The sequence below is a fragment of the Pleurodeles waltl genome, chromosome 4_2 (assembly GCF_031143425.1).
Source record: "Pleurodeles waltl isolate 20211129_DDA chromosome 4_2, aPleWal1.hap1.20221129, whole genome shotgun sequence".
Classification (NCBI taxonomy): Eukaryota; Metazoa; Chordata; class Amphibia; order Caudata; family Salamandridae; genus Pleurodeles; species Pleurodeles waltl.
In genome coordinates, this window is record NC_090443.1 from 51,143,962 (window position 1) to 51,160,174 (window position 16,213).

The window sequence follows — 16,213 nt, forward strand, 5'->3', positions numbered from 1 at the left end:
CTTGACACGAAGGAAGGAACCTTAATTGAACCACGCTGGGACCAAAGACCGAACTCTGCCCCTTGTTATCTGTGATTTATCTAAGAAATCATGCTAAAGTGAACACATTAGCAACAATTGTGCCATCAATCACACAGTAAAAGGCAGAACTTGTAATTATTTTCTAATATTTGTAATACAATATTGATGCTCTTTGAATTTTGTTTTTAGAGCTTAAATTCTTTTTTGTACAAACCCAAAAAACCCTCATGATTTTCGCAACTGTGCTGCTTCTGCCAGATTTTCCCCTCTTCATTATGGGACTGGATATTTTTTGCCTTAAAAGTCTGACATGATCCTATTGAACAGTTCAATATTTTTAAAGGCTTGGTGTTGGCGTGAAAAGAAAAGATGTACTGAATGACTCTCTCTTGGGATTCCTAAAAACAGCCATGTCAGGGCTTCCAAGAATATAGACTCTAACAATCAAAATATAAAACTAATACATCCAGGGTAAAGAAGTACAACCAACTGCCAAGTCCTCCCCAGAGTGAGGTCCACCACTTTTGGGCGAGTGCTCGATTGGTGGTGAAACTGCCTACTTTAAATGGATTCTTCCAATAACCCCATTTCCATAGATGTAATTGTGTGCATATCCCTACCCAGGATGAAGAGGACTTCCACCGAGAGGTCGCAGACGCTGGGAGGTCCTCGTGGAGAGTTTGCGCCACTGCCGTCCTTGGCAGTGTTAAAGCAGACGCTGTAGGGCACAGTGACGGCCACGTAGAGGGTCGCCAGCAGGATGAGGCAATCCCAGCCAGCCTTGAAGGTGCCAAAGTGCAGCAAGATTAAGGGTGATTTGCGAACGGAGGCCACCTTGTACTCGGGTAGCGATGGTTTCTCCCCGAAGTCACCCTGAAAGAGGCAGAAGGAGCAACAGGCTGTTAATAGCTTCTTTGGTCTTCCATCCATCTCCCATCCCTATAGTGCCGGGATACCCTCACAGGTGAGAAGCAGCGCTCTACAAATCCACCTTACATTACATTACATTGATGTGTAACTCTCTGTTGGTATTTTTGACAAATCTATCACTTTCAGCTCAACTCTTTATCTCTCTCACCTACTAGCGAGGACTTGTGTCACCTTCACAGGCATCAAATCTCTTTCAACATGCTCTTCACTCTTGTTATCGCTCTCTTCTCAAACTTTTCTGTATCTGTCTTTTTCTCTTCGCTAATCTCTGCAGTCCTAATTCTCTTTCTCTTTGTCTCTCGATTCTCTTCCTCTCGACCACTCCTCAGTCTCTTCCTTGCACTAGCACCCTATTCTTAAACTCTTCCTCTCTCCATCTCTTTTTCTCTCCTTGTCTCAACCCTCTCTTTTCTCTAGCCGTTTGTCCTTATACTCTCCTCGCCCTTCTCATCTCTGCACCACCTGCAGGCAAAAATGGTCATAACCTGTTCATGGAGGGGGCACCTCATTATAAGGCCTATATACCCGGTTCTAGTAGAGAATATATCGATGGGTCACAATATCATGACCATTATATTGAGGGACAAAATAGTATTTATTTTTATTGAATTATTTGCATTTATGAAGCACAAACAACCCAATGGGTATCTAAGCAGTTGGTGTGTGAAAAAGCCTTCAGTGCAATGACACAGTTCTATCCCAGAACCTCCTAATCTGTCCTAAGTAGCCGGGTTTTGACTGCCCTGTGAAATTCCATATGAGAATCAATCCTGACGTCCGGCGGTAGCATGTTCCAAAGCTTGGCTGCTGCCACTGAGAAGGCTCCCCTCCCCACCCATCTGGCCTTCAAAAATCTGGGGGTATTTACCTTCTTGTTCCATACTGAGCTCAAGGCTCTGCTGGGTGCATACCAAAAAAAGACAGTCCTTAGATATACTGAGCCGGACTTCTGCAATGCCTTATGCACCAGGCATGCTGCTTTAAAGCTAATCCATTTCCTAATCAGGAGCCAGTGTAGGGACCTCAAACCCTCCTTCAGCGAGTGGCTCTTCAGGAGCCCGAGAATCAAGTGCGCTGCCCCGCATTATATCAATTGCAGCTTGTTGAGGGAGCATTGAGCAACATTTAGAAAGGGGATTGCAATAAACCAGGCGTGAGATGATAAGCGACAAAACTACTGGAACATTAAGCTCCGCTGGAATAAACTGCAGGATCTTTCTGAGCTTAAGTATCCTGTGACATGTCTTCACTGTTTTATTAACCTGACCCTCAAAGGTAAGTTCCTGTCAAAAACCATTCCTAGGTTCTTTGCTTCCTTCACAGGAGTGGGTAAAGGGCCACAAGCCTCCGGCCGCCAGCTCCTGTTCCAAATGGAGCTACTGGATTCAAAGAACAGAATCTTAATTTTATCACCATTCATCTTAAGCCAGTTTTTCTTTATCCAGTTGCTAATCTCCACTATACAGGACATAAAGCTTGCAGCCACCTCAGTCCAAACAAAATTGTAACCAGGTAAGTGCACATACGGAGGTAAGGGTTTACTATCCTTAACTCCACATCTCCACATCATGGTACCTTGAAGATGTCTATCTATCTATGCACACCAAGGTACATATATATTTTTTATATATTTATTTATTGCCATTTCAAATTATATGACAGGGTACACAAAGTCACACATATGTGGAATTAGGTATAGAAAAAAAGATATAAACTTGCCTTTCTATTTTGTCCCCGCTATTCTGGTCACAATATTGTGACCCTGTCAATATTTTCGAATCTATATTCCCAGCTCACAACTTCACACTGTGTTCCAAGCCCCTAAACCCTGCCCATGGCGGTCGTACTACGTCTAGGTGGTCACATAGTGACCAGGTTTGTCATACCTTGTTCAAAGTGTGCTTGTTCTTGGCCTGCTTCTGTAAGTGACCTGACAGGTGGTAGAGAACTGCTCTGCTTCTGCGACGGTTGCCGTTGAATGCTTTAGCCCCAGCTCTGCCATAGGGCCTGCGGCCACCTGTTGAAGAAACATAGGGCAGAAGAGCATTAAATCACTGTAGGCTGGAGAACACATACCTCCAAATCACTGCAGACTAGCGGATGCATACCCTAGATCACAATAGACTATAGGACACCTACCTCCATATCGCCGAGGGCTGGAGGACACATGCCCCAGGTCGCTACAGACTGGAGGGCATGTACCTCAGATCACCAAATCTTAGAGCACATATCCTCAAATAACTGGAGGCTGGATGACACATACCCTGAAATCAATGTAGGATGGAAAATACAAAGAGCCATTTTCCTGTACCAAGAGAATAACCTTTTACCATCTAATTTTAGGAAAGGTGGGACCTTTATTCAGCAGCATAGTTCAATAGGAAGTGAACTTATTCTGGGGTAGTAACTGTTTTGCTTTATGAGCATTTCCCTATTTTGGGGTGAGCCTTAATAGGTCTGTACCCCACTCCTCACTGTATTCCTCCTGAATGTACAGCAAAAGATCTTCAACCCTTCCTTTGCTTGCCATGGCAGTATTCCGGTCTAACCAATGGGGTTGACTCTTATGGTTGATCTCCACAGCTTCAGGTGCTGAGACGGCATCGAGGCTCACCCCCACGATGTTCGTGACCATAGTTCCTCCAGACTGATCGCTACTTGAGTGTTATGGAAGTCTCTCAGTCTGAAGTATACACCTCTGCCCTCATCTGCTTTGGGCAGTATAGCAGTGCCCCACCCTTATCCATGTCTTTGGTCTGTTATACGGTTTCCACGAATTAAGAAGGACTGTGTATTGGGTCAAAATAAACTTCAGGTGACAGGATCCAGTCTGTCTAAACTACCAGGAAATGTTGACACAATTCCTAGCTACCTCACAGTGCCCCATCTGAAGCCCTATCTGTTACTATGTACACTATCATTCTTTTATAAATGTTTTTATTTTGTTTTGATATCCTAAATGATGCAGTATATCACATAAGAATACCAAGTTGCATATGGAAATAACATTGCCAGCATCAAAGGAGTTTGAACACTGACATGAACATTAAACATCAATTCACTCCCCCCCCCCCAAACCCAGACCACTGTCAGCCGGTATTCTGCCTCAGTATAAGGAAAACACACAATCTATTACAGCACCCATGTTCAATCCCTGGCACACCCACTCACTATGGTATTGCTTGGGGTTGTCCCCATCATCTTTCAGTAGATCCGGGAAGTAGTAGGACAGCCAACCGCCCCAAACCTTTCAAAACCTATGGGGGGCAACCCCTGCTACCTACACTGTCAGGAGCATAGTGGGAGTACCCTGTGCCAGATCAGTTGGGATAGCCCAACCTCCCCATACCTGGGTAAGATGCACCAGGAACCTAGGCAGCTGGTCTGGTGTAGTGCAGGCTATTGATTGTCCATTTAAGTATGGAGGTCAGAGTCAGGAGGGCTGCAACTCAGTCACACTGCACAGCATTCCAGGATAGTCCCAGAAGAAGTGCTCCTCTCCCAAATGTAGCACAGAGTCAGTTTTTACCATGAAAGCACTGCCCATATCGCACTGTCAGTGCTGCAGAGCTGATGCGATAAGTCTGCAAGTGAGGATTTGTCTTCACCAGACAATCATGATACAAGGACATTGCGTTTTGTGTGCCTAGCCTTGGATGGAGTGTACAGACTGCATGACAGCAAGGCTTACAAGGAGTAGGCTGCATGTACAGTGTTTTCTCAGTACATTATCGTATAAGTGAAACACCAGGTAAAAGGTCCCCATCAGAAAAAGATGCCAAGCTAAAATGTGTGATCTAAAATGGAGGCTCTATGCGAGCCCTGTCGTGCTTCACCACAGGTCACTATGGCAGTATTTGTTTGCTCCCCATGGTGTGCTCTGTGACAGTACTACAGTTTATTACTGGCCATTGCTGGTGCAGAAGTACTTTGTTCCCACCATCTTTTTTTGACACTCTGGCAATATATGGTTTAAATTGTGACATTCAACACTATGGCAGTTCTCCAGTCTCACCCTGCCTTGGGGCACAATAGCAGTACTAAGGTCCCTCTACTACCTTAGGCCACAGTACTCCAGATTCACTCCCATCTTTAGTCACCCTGGAAGCACTTTGGCCCGCGTTATGACTTTGCCGGTCATTTTGCAAGACCGCCAAAGCCACGGGTGCCGGAAGACCGCCAGTGCTGGGGGTCCTCTGCCCACCATATTACGAGGACTGCTGAATTTCTGCCACATTTTGGGCAGAAATCCAGCAGTAGTCGTGCTGGCGGGTGGAGGCGCTGGGTCGGTACCACCAAAGGCCCTGCCCCGCCAAAAGGACTCCGCCAGCCATATTATGAGCTGTAATACGGCCTGGCGGTGTCCTGATGGTGGGGTGCTGTGGGAGGTGGAAAGGCCCTTTCTCCTTCCCTGCCGGACGACTTCCTCCTCGGATCAGGTAAGTCGATCGTCCGACAGGGAGGGGGGTAAGAGGGTGGGGGATGTTGTGTGTGCATGTGTGAATGGGTGTTGTCTGTGTGTGTGCATGTATGTGTGTATGTATGGTTGGATGCGGGTAGGAATGTAGAAGTGAGTGCGTGTATGAATGTAGGTGTGTGTGTATAAGAGTATGAGTGTTGGAGTGAGTGCAAGTATGAATGTTGGAGTGAGTGCGAGTATGAGTGTTGTGGTGAATGTGAGTATGAGTGTTGAAGTGAATGAGTGTATGGATGCATGTGAGTGAATGCATGTATGTCACTATTGGTGAATGAGTGTATGCGGGGTAGGTGTTGGTGTCTGTGTGCGTGTGCATGTATGCGGTGAGGGGGCTCTGTACATGGAGGGGGGGTTCTGTACATGGAAAGGGGTGGGGGGAGGCGGGTGCTGTACATGGGGGTGCGGGGGTTGGGGGGTATTGTGCTTGCTGGGGGGGGAGGAGGGGGAGTCGTCTGCCAGTGACAGGGAAGAAATTCCCTGTCCCTGGTAGCCTTTCTGCCAGGGTTTTTGTGGTGATGCTACAGCCGCAGAAACCCTGGTGGAAAGGTGGCTCCTCATACCGCCGGCGGTCTTCTGTGGACCGCCAGGTCAGAGATGCTCTTCTCCGGCCCAGTAGGTCCGACCGCCCTGGTGGTATGAGTGGAGATGTAATGTGGCGGTCTTCACTGCCAGCCTGTTCACGGTGATACTGCCGCCAGGGTCATAATGAGGGCTTTGTCACTATCGTTTTTGGGCACTGTGGGAGTACAGTGGCCTCACTCCGGCTCAGAATACAATGGCAGTGCTCTTGGATTACCCCGGTTTCACTGTGGCAGTACTCTGATGTGACCCTTGGCTTTCATGACAATGGCAGGCTCCAGACTTACTTCCGCAGGCCAGTACTCCTGCCCCAACTATAGCTTTGGGGGATCACTCGCTTCACCCAGGGCTTCAGGCACCGTGGCAGTACTCCAGACTCGCCAAAACGTTTGCCAAATTGGCTGCTCTCTGGACTCGAACCAGACATTGGGACTCATGACAGTACTGTGTTTGACACCCCCTTTTAGAACTATGATAGTACTCTGGTCTCAACCATCATCCTTGGAGCGCTATGATAGTACTCATCTCTCACCTGCTTCCTTCCAGCTCTCAGACCCAACCCGGGCCTTGGCTTCTGTGATGTCTTTATGAGAGACGAGGTACAGCACCACATCACCCTTCTCATTTTTTATTGGAACCACGTCCAGAAGACACCAGAAAGGCACACCTGTGGGGAAAGAGGGCAGAATAAAACCCCAGGTCTGGGAGGAGGCATGCATAGATGAATGAATGAAAGTGACATTCATAAAGTACAACATTCACCCCGAAATGCAACTCAGCGCTGAAAATCAGTGAAACAAAAGCAGTGCTGACCCTGCGAAAAAAGGCACTCAAGGCGGAGTGAAAAGCCAGGTTTTAAGAAGCTTTCTAAAAAAGTCAAAGTTGGAAACTTCTTTTAGTGGAAGCGGAAGATTGTTCCATGCCTTTGCTCTGAGAACCGATCTGCCCCCCTCCCTCCCCCCACCCACCCCGTTTTGCAACTTGATAGATAAGGATGTTGTCCTGGCCTTCATGTGGTTTTCAAAAAACACACAAAGGTCCCCAAGATTTTCACGAGTAGGACGAAGTGTGACGTTTGCAGCGCTTTAATCACCTGTTCTCTCAACCCTTGGTCTGCAAGAGTAAGTTGAGGTACATTTTTCTTGTGAATGTTGAATCTCTTCCGATTAAAAGCTATGCAGAGTATTCACTGGCTTAGAAAACGCTTGCAAAACAAATATTTGCCAGAAAAAACTCCACTCAGGTGTAGGCAAAGGGAAAGCAGGAGAGTCTGAAAAATGTGTGAAGGCCAGTAATCCAGAACTATTGAAACTGTCCTGCACAGATAAGTTATAATAAGTAAGTGGAGCCAGAAGTCAGGGGCAGCTCTAACCCAGCTTCTCCACTTAGCCATATTCTATGATTCAGGAAAATCCCTTGATCTCCCTGCAGCTCAAATCCTTAGTGCCAACATTTGGAGTGCTCTAAAAGAGTGACGCCAGCACTAAGCAGAGATTTGCATTAAAAGTAAGGGGGCAGGTTTATTATTTCAAACAGCAAGTCATCTCGGTGTGCTGCATGAGATGGAAAGGGTAGGAATATGGCATATTTACCACGATACAACTCATTCCTTTCATTGCGCTGGCGCACAATGGTGCTAGGTTGCCTACATTGCAGGAAGGAATGTTTTTGCGCAAGAAGGGGCATCTTCCTGCACAAAAGCAATCTTCAGAGGCATTTTCCTCTTTGTAAGTGAGCTACAGAATGCAGGACACTAGAAAGAGGAAACAACAAAGAGAAATATAGATGTTTGGCCTCCCCTGGGAAGGTGTAGCATTTTTTTTGTTCTAAATATTTTTGGGGCATTTTAGTAACAGGAAATATACAGAGAGGAAAAAGAAAAAAGTAGGAAAACATAAATGAATACAGTTGAATACAAATGCCAAGACGTATGGAAATAAGGTAGAGTATAGACATCAAATAACAAATCAGTTGTGCATTAGTTGAAAAAATATAGAGTACCATTAAATCTGATTAAGAAAATGCTTTGTGGAAAAACATACAACAGTAAAGAAGGGGATAGGAGCTTAGAGGAATTAGGAATAACTGAAGTTTATATGGTGTTAAGAAAAGCAAGTAAATTAGGTGGAATGTCTCCAACTAATGTACCTGTAGCATAAGTGTCATAATAGATGTAAACGCTGTAAAGGGTCAGGAAAGAGAAAAGGAGAGCCCGAGGGGTTGAAGGAGTCATGTGACAAGGAGGGAAAACATTACGTTTGGGAAAATAGTTAGAGGTTGTAGTTGAAATGTTTAGGATCAAAAAGTTTCTCATTATGAGGATTTATCATGGATGAAAAGACCTAGCGCAGCGCCACTTTTCTAGCGCTCCCCTAACTCCACCATGGTAGCGCCATATTTAAAATACGGCGCACCACAGCGGTATTAAGGGTGACTTAATGACGATAATCCTGCAAAGCACCCAGAGGCCAATTGTAATCAAGGGTTGCCTCTTTTTAATTCCTGCATTTAGCAGGTGTTAAAAAATGGCAATAAAAACGGTGCAAAGGAATCTCATAGATTTCTTTGCGCCATTTTTACGCCCCCCTTAGTGCCGGAACGCTCCTTGCATACATTATGCCTGGTGCAAACATAATGTGGTGCAAGGGGTTACAAAGTGGCGCACTGCAAGCATTGCACCACTTTGTAAATATGGTGCAGCGTTTTTTCCCTTCCAACGCCACATTAGTGTAAAAAAAAAAATGACACCAATGTGGCACTGGAACGGCACAAGGCCAGCATAAATCTGGCCCCTAGCGTTTCCCATATCTGCTGTGAAGTTATGGGATGACTTTTAGTAAGGGATTGAGATACATGTGTGCGCCTCAAATAGGTAATCCAAGCCCACCAAGAATAAAATGATACATTATTAATGGATTTCCAATCGCTCAGGATTACTTTAATGGTGATAGTGAGTAGAAGATCAAGTAAGGCAAGATCCAAATCAGGAAGGTCAGTAGGAGCATCTGCAGAATGTCGGCCCATGATGATAAGTGGATAAGACAGTTGCATGTGGGTCTTGAATATTTTATGTAATTGGGAGGCAATATCTCTCCAGTAGGACAGATGTGTGCAAGAAAAGAACATATGTTCTTCGTCACCAGGTGATGTATCACAGATCCAACATGGATTGCAATTTTTAAATTTCAGTTTGTACAGTTTAGATGGGATTCAGTAGAGGGAGTTTCGAACCATCGAGCTTCTTGGGCTGCTAAGAATGCAGTTTGATAAGTGTGCCAATTTGGAAAATTGCAGCCACCCAATTTCGTGAGTGTTTTCAGTTTTTTAAGGCTAATCCTGGGTGTTTTACTCTCTCAAAGGAAGTTTGAAAAACGTTTATCAACTTTTAAGAAGAAGTCATGGGAAAGGCGCACTGGGAGTATACTCAATAAAAATTTGATCAGAAGCGATACCATCATTTTGATGGTTTTAAGTCTGCTCCACCATGAGATATGTTTAGATGACCATGCAGTCAGTAGGTCCTTTAATTTAGTGAGTGTTTTGTTTTCATTGATGGTGATTAGATTCAGCCAAGTCATTGCAAAATCATATTCCAAGAGTGACAGTGAACATTCAGGGGAAGAAACTTAGTTTTTTCTCTGTTCAGGGAGTAGCCAGAAAAGTAAGAAAATCGATCAGTTATATTTAAGATCTACAGGATGGCATGGGAGGGGGGTTTTGTGAATATCAAAATGTTTTGTAAGAGAAGAATTTGAATGAGATGCCAGGGATATTGTTTGACCCATTCAGCATTACTAGTAAAGAGTCAATGGCAAGTAGGAATAATAAAAGTGATAAGGGCCAGCGCTGGTGAGTCACTTGTTGCAATGTAAAGGATTGGGACAGGGGGCCATTAACCCTTATCCTAGCCAATGGGTTCAAGCATAGGACCATGATCATCTTGATAAACCTTTTCTCTAGATTGTGTCTAAGTAGAACAGCCTCGAGATATGACCATGACACTTTGCCAAAAGCCTTCTCTGCATCTAAGGCAGTAGTGGCTTTTGGGGAGGAAAGTGAACCGGAGGCTTTTTCAATGATACGAGAGAAAAGACGAACGTTGCAAGCCAAAGGTCCTTTGATGAAATCAGATTGGGTAGGGTGGACTAATTTGGGAATCAGGGGGGCACAGCGATTGGCAAGCATTTTGACATATATCTTCATTTCTATGTTTATGAGGGTTATTGGTCTAAAACTTTTAGGGTTGGGGTGATCCTTTCCATCTTTGGGAATGACCACGATAGTTGCTTCAAAGGCGGACCTTGAGACAGAACCAGAATCTGAAAAATGAGAAAGGGCAGAGGATAGTATGTCAATGATTGTATTGGTAAAGTGTGTCTTGCTCTCATCATCGTCCTTCTGCTGTGCTTGCCGGGAGCCTGCTGAGCCATCTTCTTGCTGGCTGATGTGGGAGAGCTGCCGCTCCAGGACTCTGTCTGCACCAGTGGGGAGGGCTGCTGCACATCGGAACTGCAGGGGACCACAAGTCCCAACTCCTTCCGGGCTTCTCACCTGGCCTACATCTAGCACTGTAAAAGATCCTCGCTGTGCGGGCTAAGTCTGGGCAAAGCCCCGGCCAAGGGCAGGTCCATCCTTGCCCGTCATTGTCAGAAACAGCGAGGGCAGAGCCACCCCCGCGACAATACGAAGTCGGAGATACTGGCCACTGGTGGGCAGGTTCGTCTAACATTTTCCCTGTGCACAAGAAGTTAAATTAGCGCATAAGAAGTCAAGCGTCTGTTTAAGCTGCTTTCTTGTGGACTGTGTTTTATTGTTTTTTAACCCTGCCAACGCCATAGCACCTAGGGCCACGCCATCTGTCGCTACCTACACCTTTTAGGTGAACCTCATTTAATATTATTTATTGATTTATAATTTTATGTAGTTGGAACGTTAGGGGCAGCTTTGTCATGGGAACGCGCAAAGCAGTGGAGTTGCTCAAGGAGAAGAAAATAAAAAGCAATCAGCCTGAACCACCACCTAAAGCGTGCAACAACGTTGCCCCTATTTTTGTAAAGCAGAGGAAGGAATGTTCAGCGGCTACTATGCAGTGTTTGGTCTCGGAAGGCCAATGCCGTCCTTCTCCTCCCCTAGTGGACTCCACTGACACACCCACCGAAGGTGTAAGGCCCGTGCTTTCACATAGCAAGGCACCCCCTGCTAGCCCCAAGTTAGGCCATATGTCTGCTGCTGCCACTGTGGGTCAGCATTCGACCCTACCCTGGCTACCTCTCCAGCACCAACCATGGTAAGGCCTTTCTTAAAGAGACCCAACATGGATGCTGCTGGAATTTATACATTACTTAAGCAGCTCCTGGAAGAGGTTATATTTTTAAAGGCCCACGCTTCCTCTCTAACAGGTGAACTTGGGCATCTGAAGTCCTTAACTCCTCTTCCTGTTCTTACTCCAGTGAGACATGCTGCTCCTCAATCCTACTTGTTCTTGATTGCTGAGTGCAATAGGCGCAAAGATAATAGTAGGGGAACACACAAAACAAGCGGACACCCTCACACTTTCAGCATATGCACCCCTATGGGTCCCCCATTAGGACTTCATCATAGCCTGTTCCTCATGTTTTCCCTCCCTGGGTACGTCCTAAACCCTCAACTGAGCAAAAGAGCAGGCCTGCCTTTAAAAATATTCCATCTAGGTCACACCTTACAGATGATCTGGGGATTGCACAAGAGCATAGCGCAGGGTTAGCCTATATGGTCGGAATCCCCAAGTTACGGGAAGGGTCTTATGAAGACGAACATTCTCTCACCAACAAGTATATCCACTATATTGGAGAAGTCCGACATTGTTATTTGATCATTCGATCTGATACTTTACATGCTAGGTGTGTTTGTCCTGCTCCTGCTCAATCAGGGTCTCTAGACCAGATACAGTTAACATTGAAAACCCAAGCACGAGCCAAGAGCTTGATTGGCCTTGAACTGCTCAGTGACCCTCCTTCTTGGTACTGCTGTCCATTTTAAGTTACATCATCCTCAGGCTAACATTCTCCAACAAACCTTTCATCCCCAGACTTCTGCTGACACCGCTATGGTGGATTGACTGGACCTCGGACCCCATTAGCTGTTGTTGAGGTCATGGAACACACAATCCCCTGGGATGTCACAACCTTTGCCCCTCCACTTAGAAGGGAAGGCCCTATTGCTTGTGCCATGAACAATACCATACCATATAATATACAATACATATATATATATATATACATATATATATATATATATTAATATAATTATATAATATAATTATAATATAATTATCTACTTATAATCATATAATATATATATAATATAATAATATAGCATACCAGCTCTTATCATTCAAAGTCTCACTTGGGCTTAGGGCATGCAATGGGCATACCCTGACAGATCGTGAAAGCATCCCATACTTTTAAACGCCCTAGTGCATCAAGCAGGATTGATTATATTATGCTAGCCCTCCCAATCTGGCATGATCTAGTGAATATGAGGATCCTCCCTAGATCTGATAGTGACCACAATGCCTTGCACTGCTCTCTGAATATCCCCCAAACCCAGTCCAAGATGGCCCCTCCCTCGCATTCTCTGGAGCTGATTCCCTCCAATGATGGGAGGAGAGTTAAATAGGCCAAAGTGTCCCTCCATTGAGACCTCAGGGACAAAATGAAGAGTGCGTTTCTTAAACGCTGAAATAGATCATCTGCATTCTCTAGTTAGCAGACTCTTCGCAATGCCTGAAATGCACCTATAGTTTATTTAGTACATTGGGGGAGTGTTTTACATCTACCGAGTGGGCAAAAACAGTGTTATCAAACCCTCTTGCACCTGGTTTAACAAAGACGGTAGTAGGGTGAAACCTGATTTGCAGAGGTCCCTTGTGAAGGGGGACATTCCTAATTAGAGCCTGTAGGAACATTACAAGCAGACTTTACTTAAAGCACAGAAGTACTGGGAATGCCAGTTTTGGGACAACCTCTATGATGCTTCAGTTGAAAGGGATAGTAAGAAATTATCACGTTTGGTGGCTAATAAAGGGCATAATCCAACTACCCACTTAGCAGCTTCCATATAACCAGAGATGTGGTACACTTCTCTAAGCTTTACGGTCTCACCTCAGGAAAAAGTTGTGATGTTGAAAGTAAAAGGTTTTCTGCATTAGCCTGGTCACCTTGCACAATCTCTACAGGATTAAGTGAAACTGTGAGGGCAATAAAGACCATGGCTGCTGGCCAAGCTGCAGGGCCTGGTGAGTCACCAGGAGACCTTTTTCTATCTGATATTGCGGGCTGTGCCAAATATTTAAACATCTTATCTACCCTTATTCTTTCAGGGATGGAAATTCCTCCAAGTTGGAAGGGAGCAGAAATCGTCCTGATATACAAGAAAGGACAAAGGGGCTCACCTGCCAACTTTAGGTCTATCAGCCTAATTGACTTATCACAAAATGTTTTTAGTAGACAGATATTGTTCTACCTGGAGTAATGGATTGAAGACCATGGGGCTTTATCTCATCTCCAAGCAGGCTTCAGAAGCCAATTGGGCACCATCGATCAGGTTTTCAGGTTCACGGCCGGTTAGTGGAAGACCGTTTTACTGGAAATTATATCTGGTCTTCGTGGACCTAAAAACCCGTTGTGATTTAGTCCCCTGCTCAAAATTTGGCAAGTCTTAAAAGTTAGTTGGATGCCACCCGAGCTCTTGGATATAATCAGATGTTTATATCAAGACACATAGGCAGAGGTCCAGTGGGGGCCTAGGGGTGAGTTTACAGATAAGACAGGAACTCACAAGGGAGTCCGGCAGGGGCGTGTTCTCGCACCCATACTGTTTTCATTACACTTAAGTGGTCTAGTTGCCTGTTTTGAAGATTGCGTGAATGAGGCGCCCAGGCTGGCGGGTAGCGAGCTCCCCTTACTTTTATTTGCCAATGATACCTTTTGAATTTGCAAGACTCTGAGTGGCCTCCAAACACTGGTGAATAGATTTGGGGATTTTTGCCACGAGGGAGGGCTGGGGATCAATCATGCCAAAACCAAGTTTATGTCCGTTAGCCCACATAGGTCTTCTACTAGTGCCATATCTCTTGATGGGGTTCCATTGGAAAAGGTCGACAACTTCAGTTATCTAGACCTCACGCTCTAAGTCCATGTCTTGGTCCACCCATGTCAGGAAAAGTGCCTTAAACTTAACACATCATGCCACAGCCATCCTTAGATCTTTTAAACATTCCAAAACAAAGCATGTTTCACCTGCTCTAAAGGTTTACACGGCCAAGGCAGAGGCCAGTGCGCTCTCTGGAGTAGAATTATGGGGTAGCGCAAACATAATGGAATTAAGCTCAGCGGAAAACAACTTTTTGCATTCTCTTGTCAACCTCCCAAAGAACACGCCTCTAGTACCTTTTCTACACAACCTGGGCCTCAAACTGTTGACCTCGAAAGTTAAGCTTCGGTCTCTTCTTTTGTGGCATACATTAAAGCACACCTGCACTGTTTGGAATACCATCATGCTCTTAAGGATACTGTCAAAACTCACAATGTTAAGTGGCTAGCTTTTGTGAAAGAGTCCTTGTTCGAAATTGGCCTGGGTAGGTTTTGGGAGGATGGTACCCCCTCTCTCTCAAGGGATGTCTTAAAGGGCGCTTTTTGGAAATGCAGGGGGGCAAAAGATATGCCTATTTCTTAAGCTGCGGTATGGCACCTTGCCCCCTTATCTTTCACTTCAAAATGGCACTCTACGAACAGCACTAATTTAATGTGCCCTGTATGCCTACAGACTGACGACCCTTTATTACACTTTCTGCCTTTCTGCACAGGCTACATCTGACCATGAATGATTTGGATCGTACCGATTTGTAGGCAGCTGGGGTGCAGACAGTGTCACCCCATGCTTAGCCTTCTTCGTACAGAAAGCAGGGAACCTGTTGTTTGCGCTATGTCTAAATATTTGAAATGGAGCTGGGCCATTAGGACCAAAGCCTTGGAGTAGAGTATGTTTGTACCATCCCCTATATTTTCAATTTTTCTTTTGTATTCCATTGATTTTTATTGTGTTAATTATTTAAGTATATGCACTGAGGTTACGTCCTACGTCAACTTTGCGGCACCATCTGAAAATCCACTAATCCTTTAGCATTTTATCTTGATTAGAATGGAATAATACCTGAGTTATGTTATCTCCATTTTAAGGCATATACATGTTATGTCAAGCTTGAAATGTGTTTTATGAATTATGCTATGTTTACTGTTTTACTGTTTTATTGTTTAACTGTGGTATTGTATGATGATCCTTTCTACACATCATTGATCTGTTTGTTTTCTTTTATGGTTTGAGTCAAACCGAATACATTTTTTGATGATGATGATGTATTGGTAAAGGATTTAGAGAATTCAGTTGGGATGCCGCCTGGGCCCGATGCTTTACCCGATGGAAAAGTTTTAAGGGCGGTGGAAATCTCTTTAGTAATCGGATTGGATAATGACAATTGTTCGTTATTTGATAGTTGTTTAATCAGTAGTTTGAAGAAACTCCAGGCAGGCATTTAGGGAAGTATTGACAGAGGGGGTGTATAACTTTGAGTAGAAGTGTTGGAATATCTTACATGTAGCATCTGTTGATGTCTGTATCCTACCCTGTTCATCTTTAATTGATTGGATGAGGTTAGAACTGCGTTTAAATTTTAACTACGTGGCCAGAGACTTTCCGGCTTAATTCAAATAGAACATTTTTTTCTTCTTTTTGAGCATGTACCCATAGGTGCGCACATTTACCGATTATGAAATTGAACTTGTATTTAAGGCGTCTAATGGTAGTCATTACAGAAGGGTCATTGGTTCTTCTATAAATTGTTTCTCTAGATTTAGTCTCACATGTTAATTTGTTTAGGGAGGACTTATTTACTCTATTTTTGCGAGACATACGGTTTATGATTTGGCCTTGAAAGTGGCATTTTAGAGAGAATTTTAGATATTGGGGAGGAAACAGTCTTTATTTGTTTAAATGAATTGAGATAGTTCTTCATGGAGTTCCTCCACTAAGTCTGAGTCTTCCAGAATTTCTAAGTTCATACACCAGGTTTACATTAATGGGGGAGTGGGTAGGAGTTAAAAAGTGATTGAGATGGCTGCATGATTGAAAATTGTAATAGGTTCAATGGTGGCTGAATAGGTGCGTTGG

General features: G+C 44.5%; 1 protein-coding gene across 1 annotated transcript in view; it reads right to left on the minus strand.

Moving 5' to 3' along the window:
- Positions 1-16,213, minus strand: part of KCNH3 (potassium voltage-gated channel subfamily H member 3) — a 379,713-nt gene that overhangs the window by 253,324 nt on the left and 110,176 nt on the right. The window contains exons 3-5 of the mRNA XM_069230614.1: positions 6,540-6,674; positions 2,838-2,968; positions 642-894 (exon numbers count right to left, since the gene is read on the minus strand). Coding sequence (XP_069086715.1) covers positions 642-894; positions 2,838-2,968; positions 6,540-6,674 — 519 coding nt within the window. The remainder of the gene's footprint in view (positions 1-641; positions 895-2,837; positions 2,969-6,539; positions 6,675-16,213) is intronic.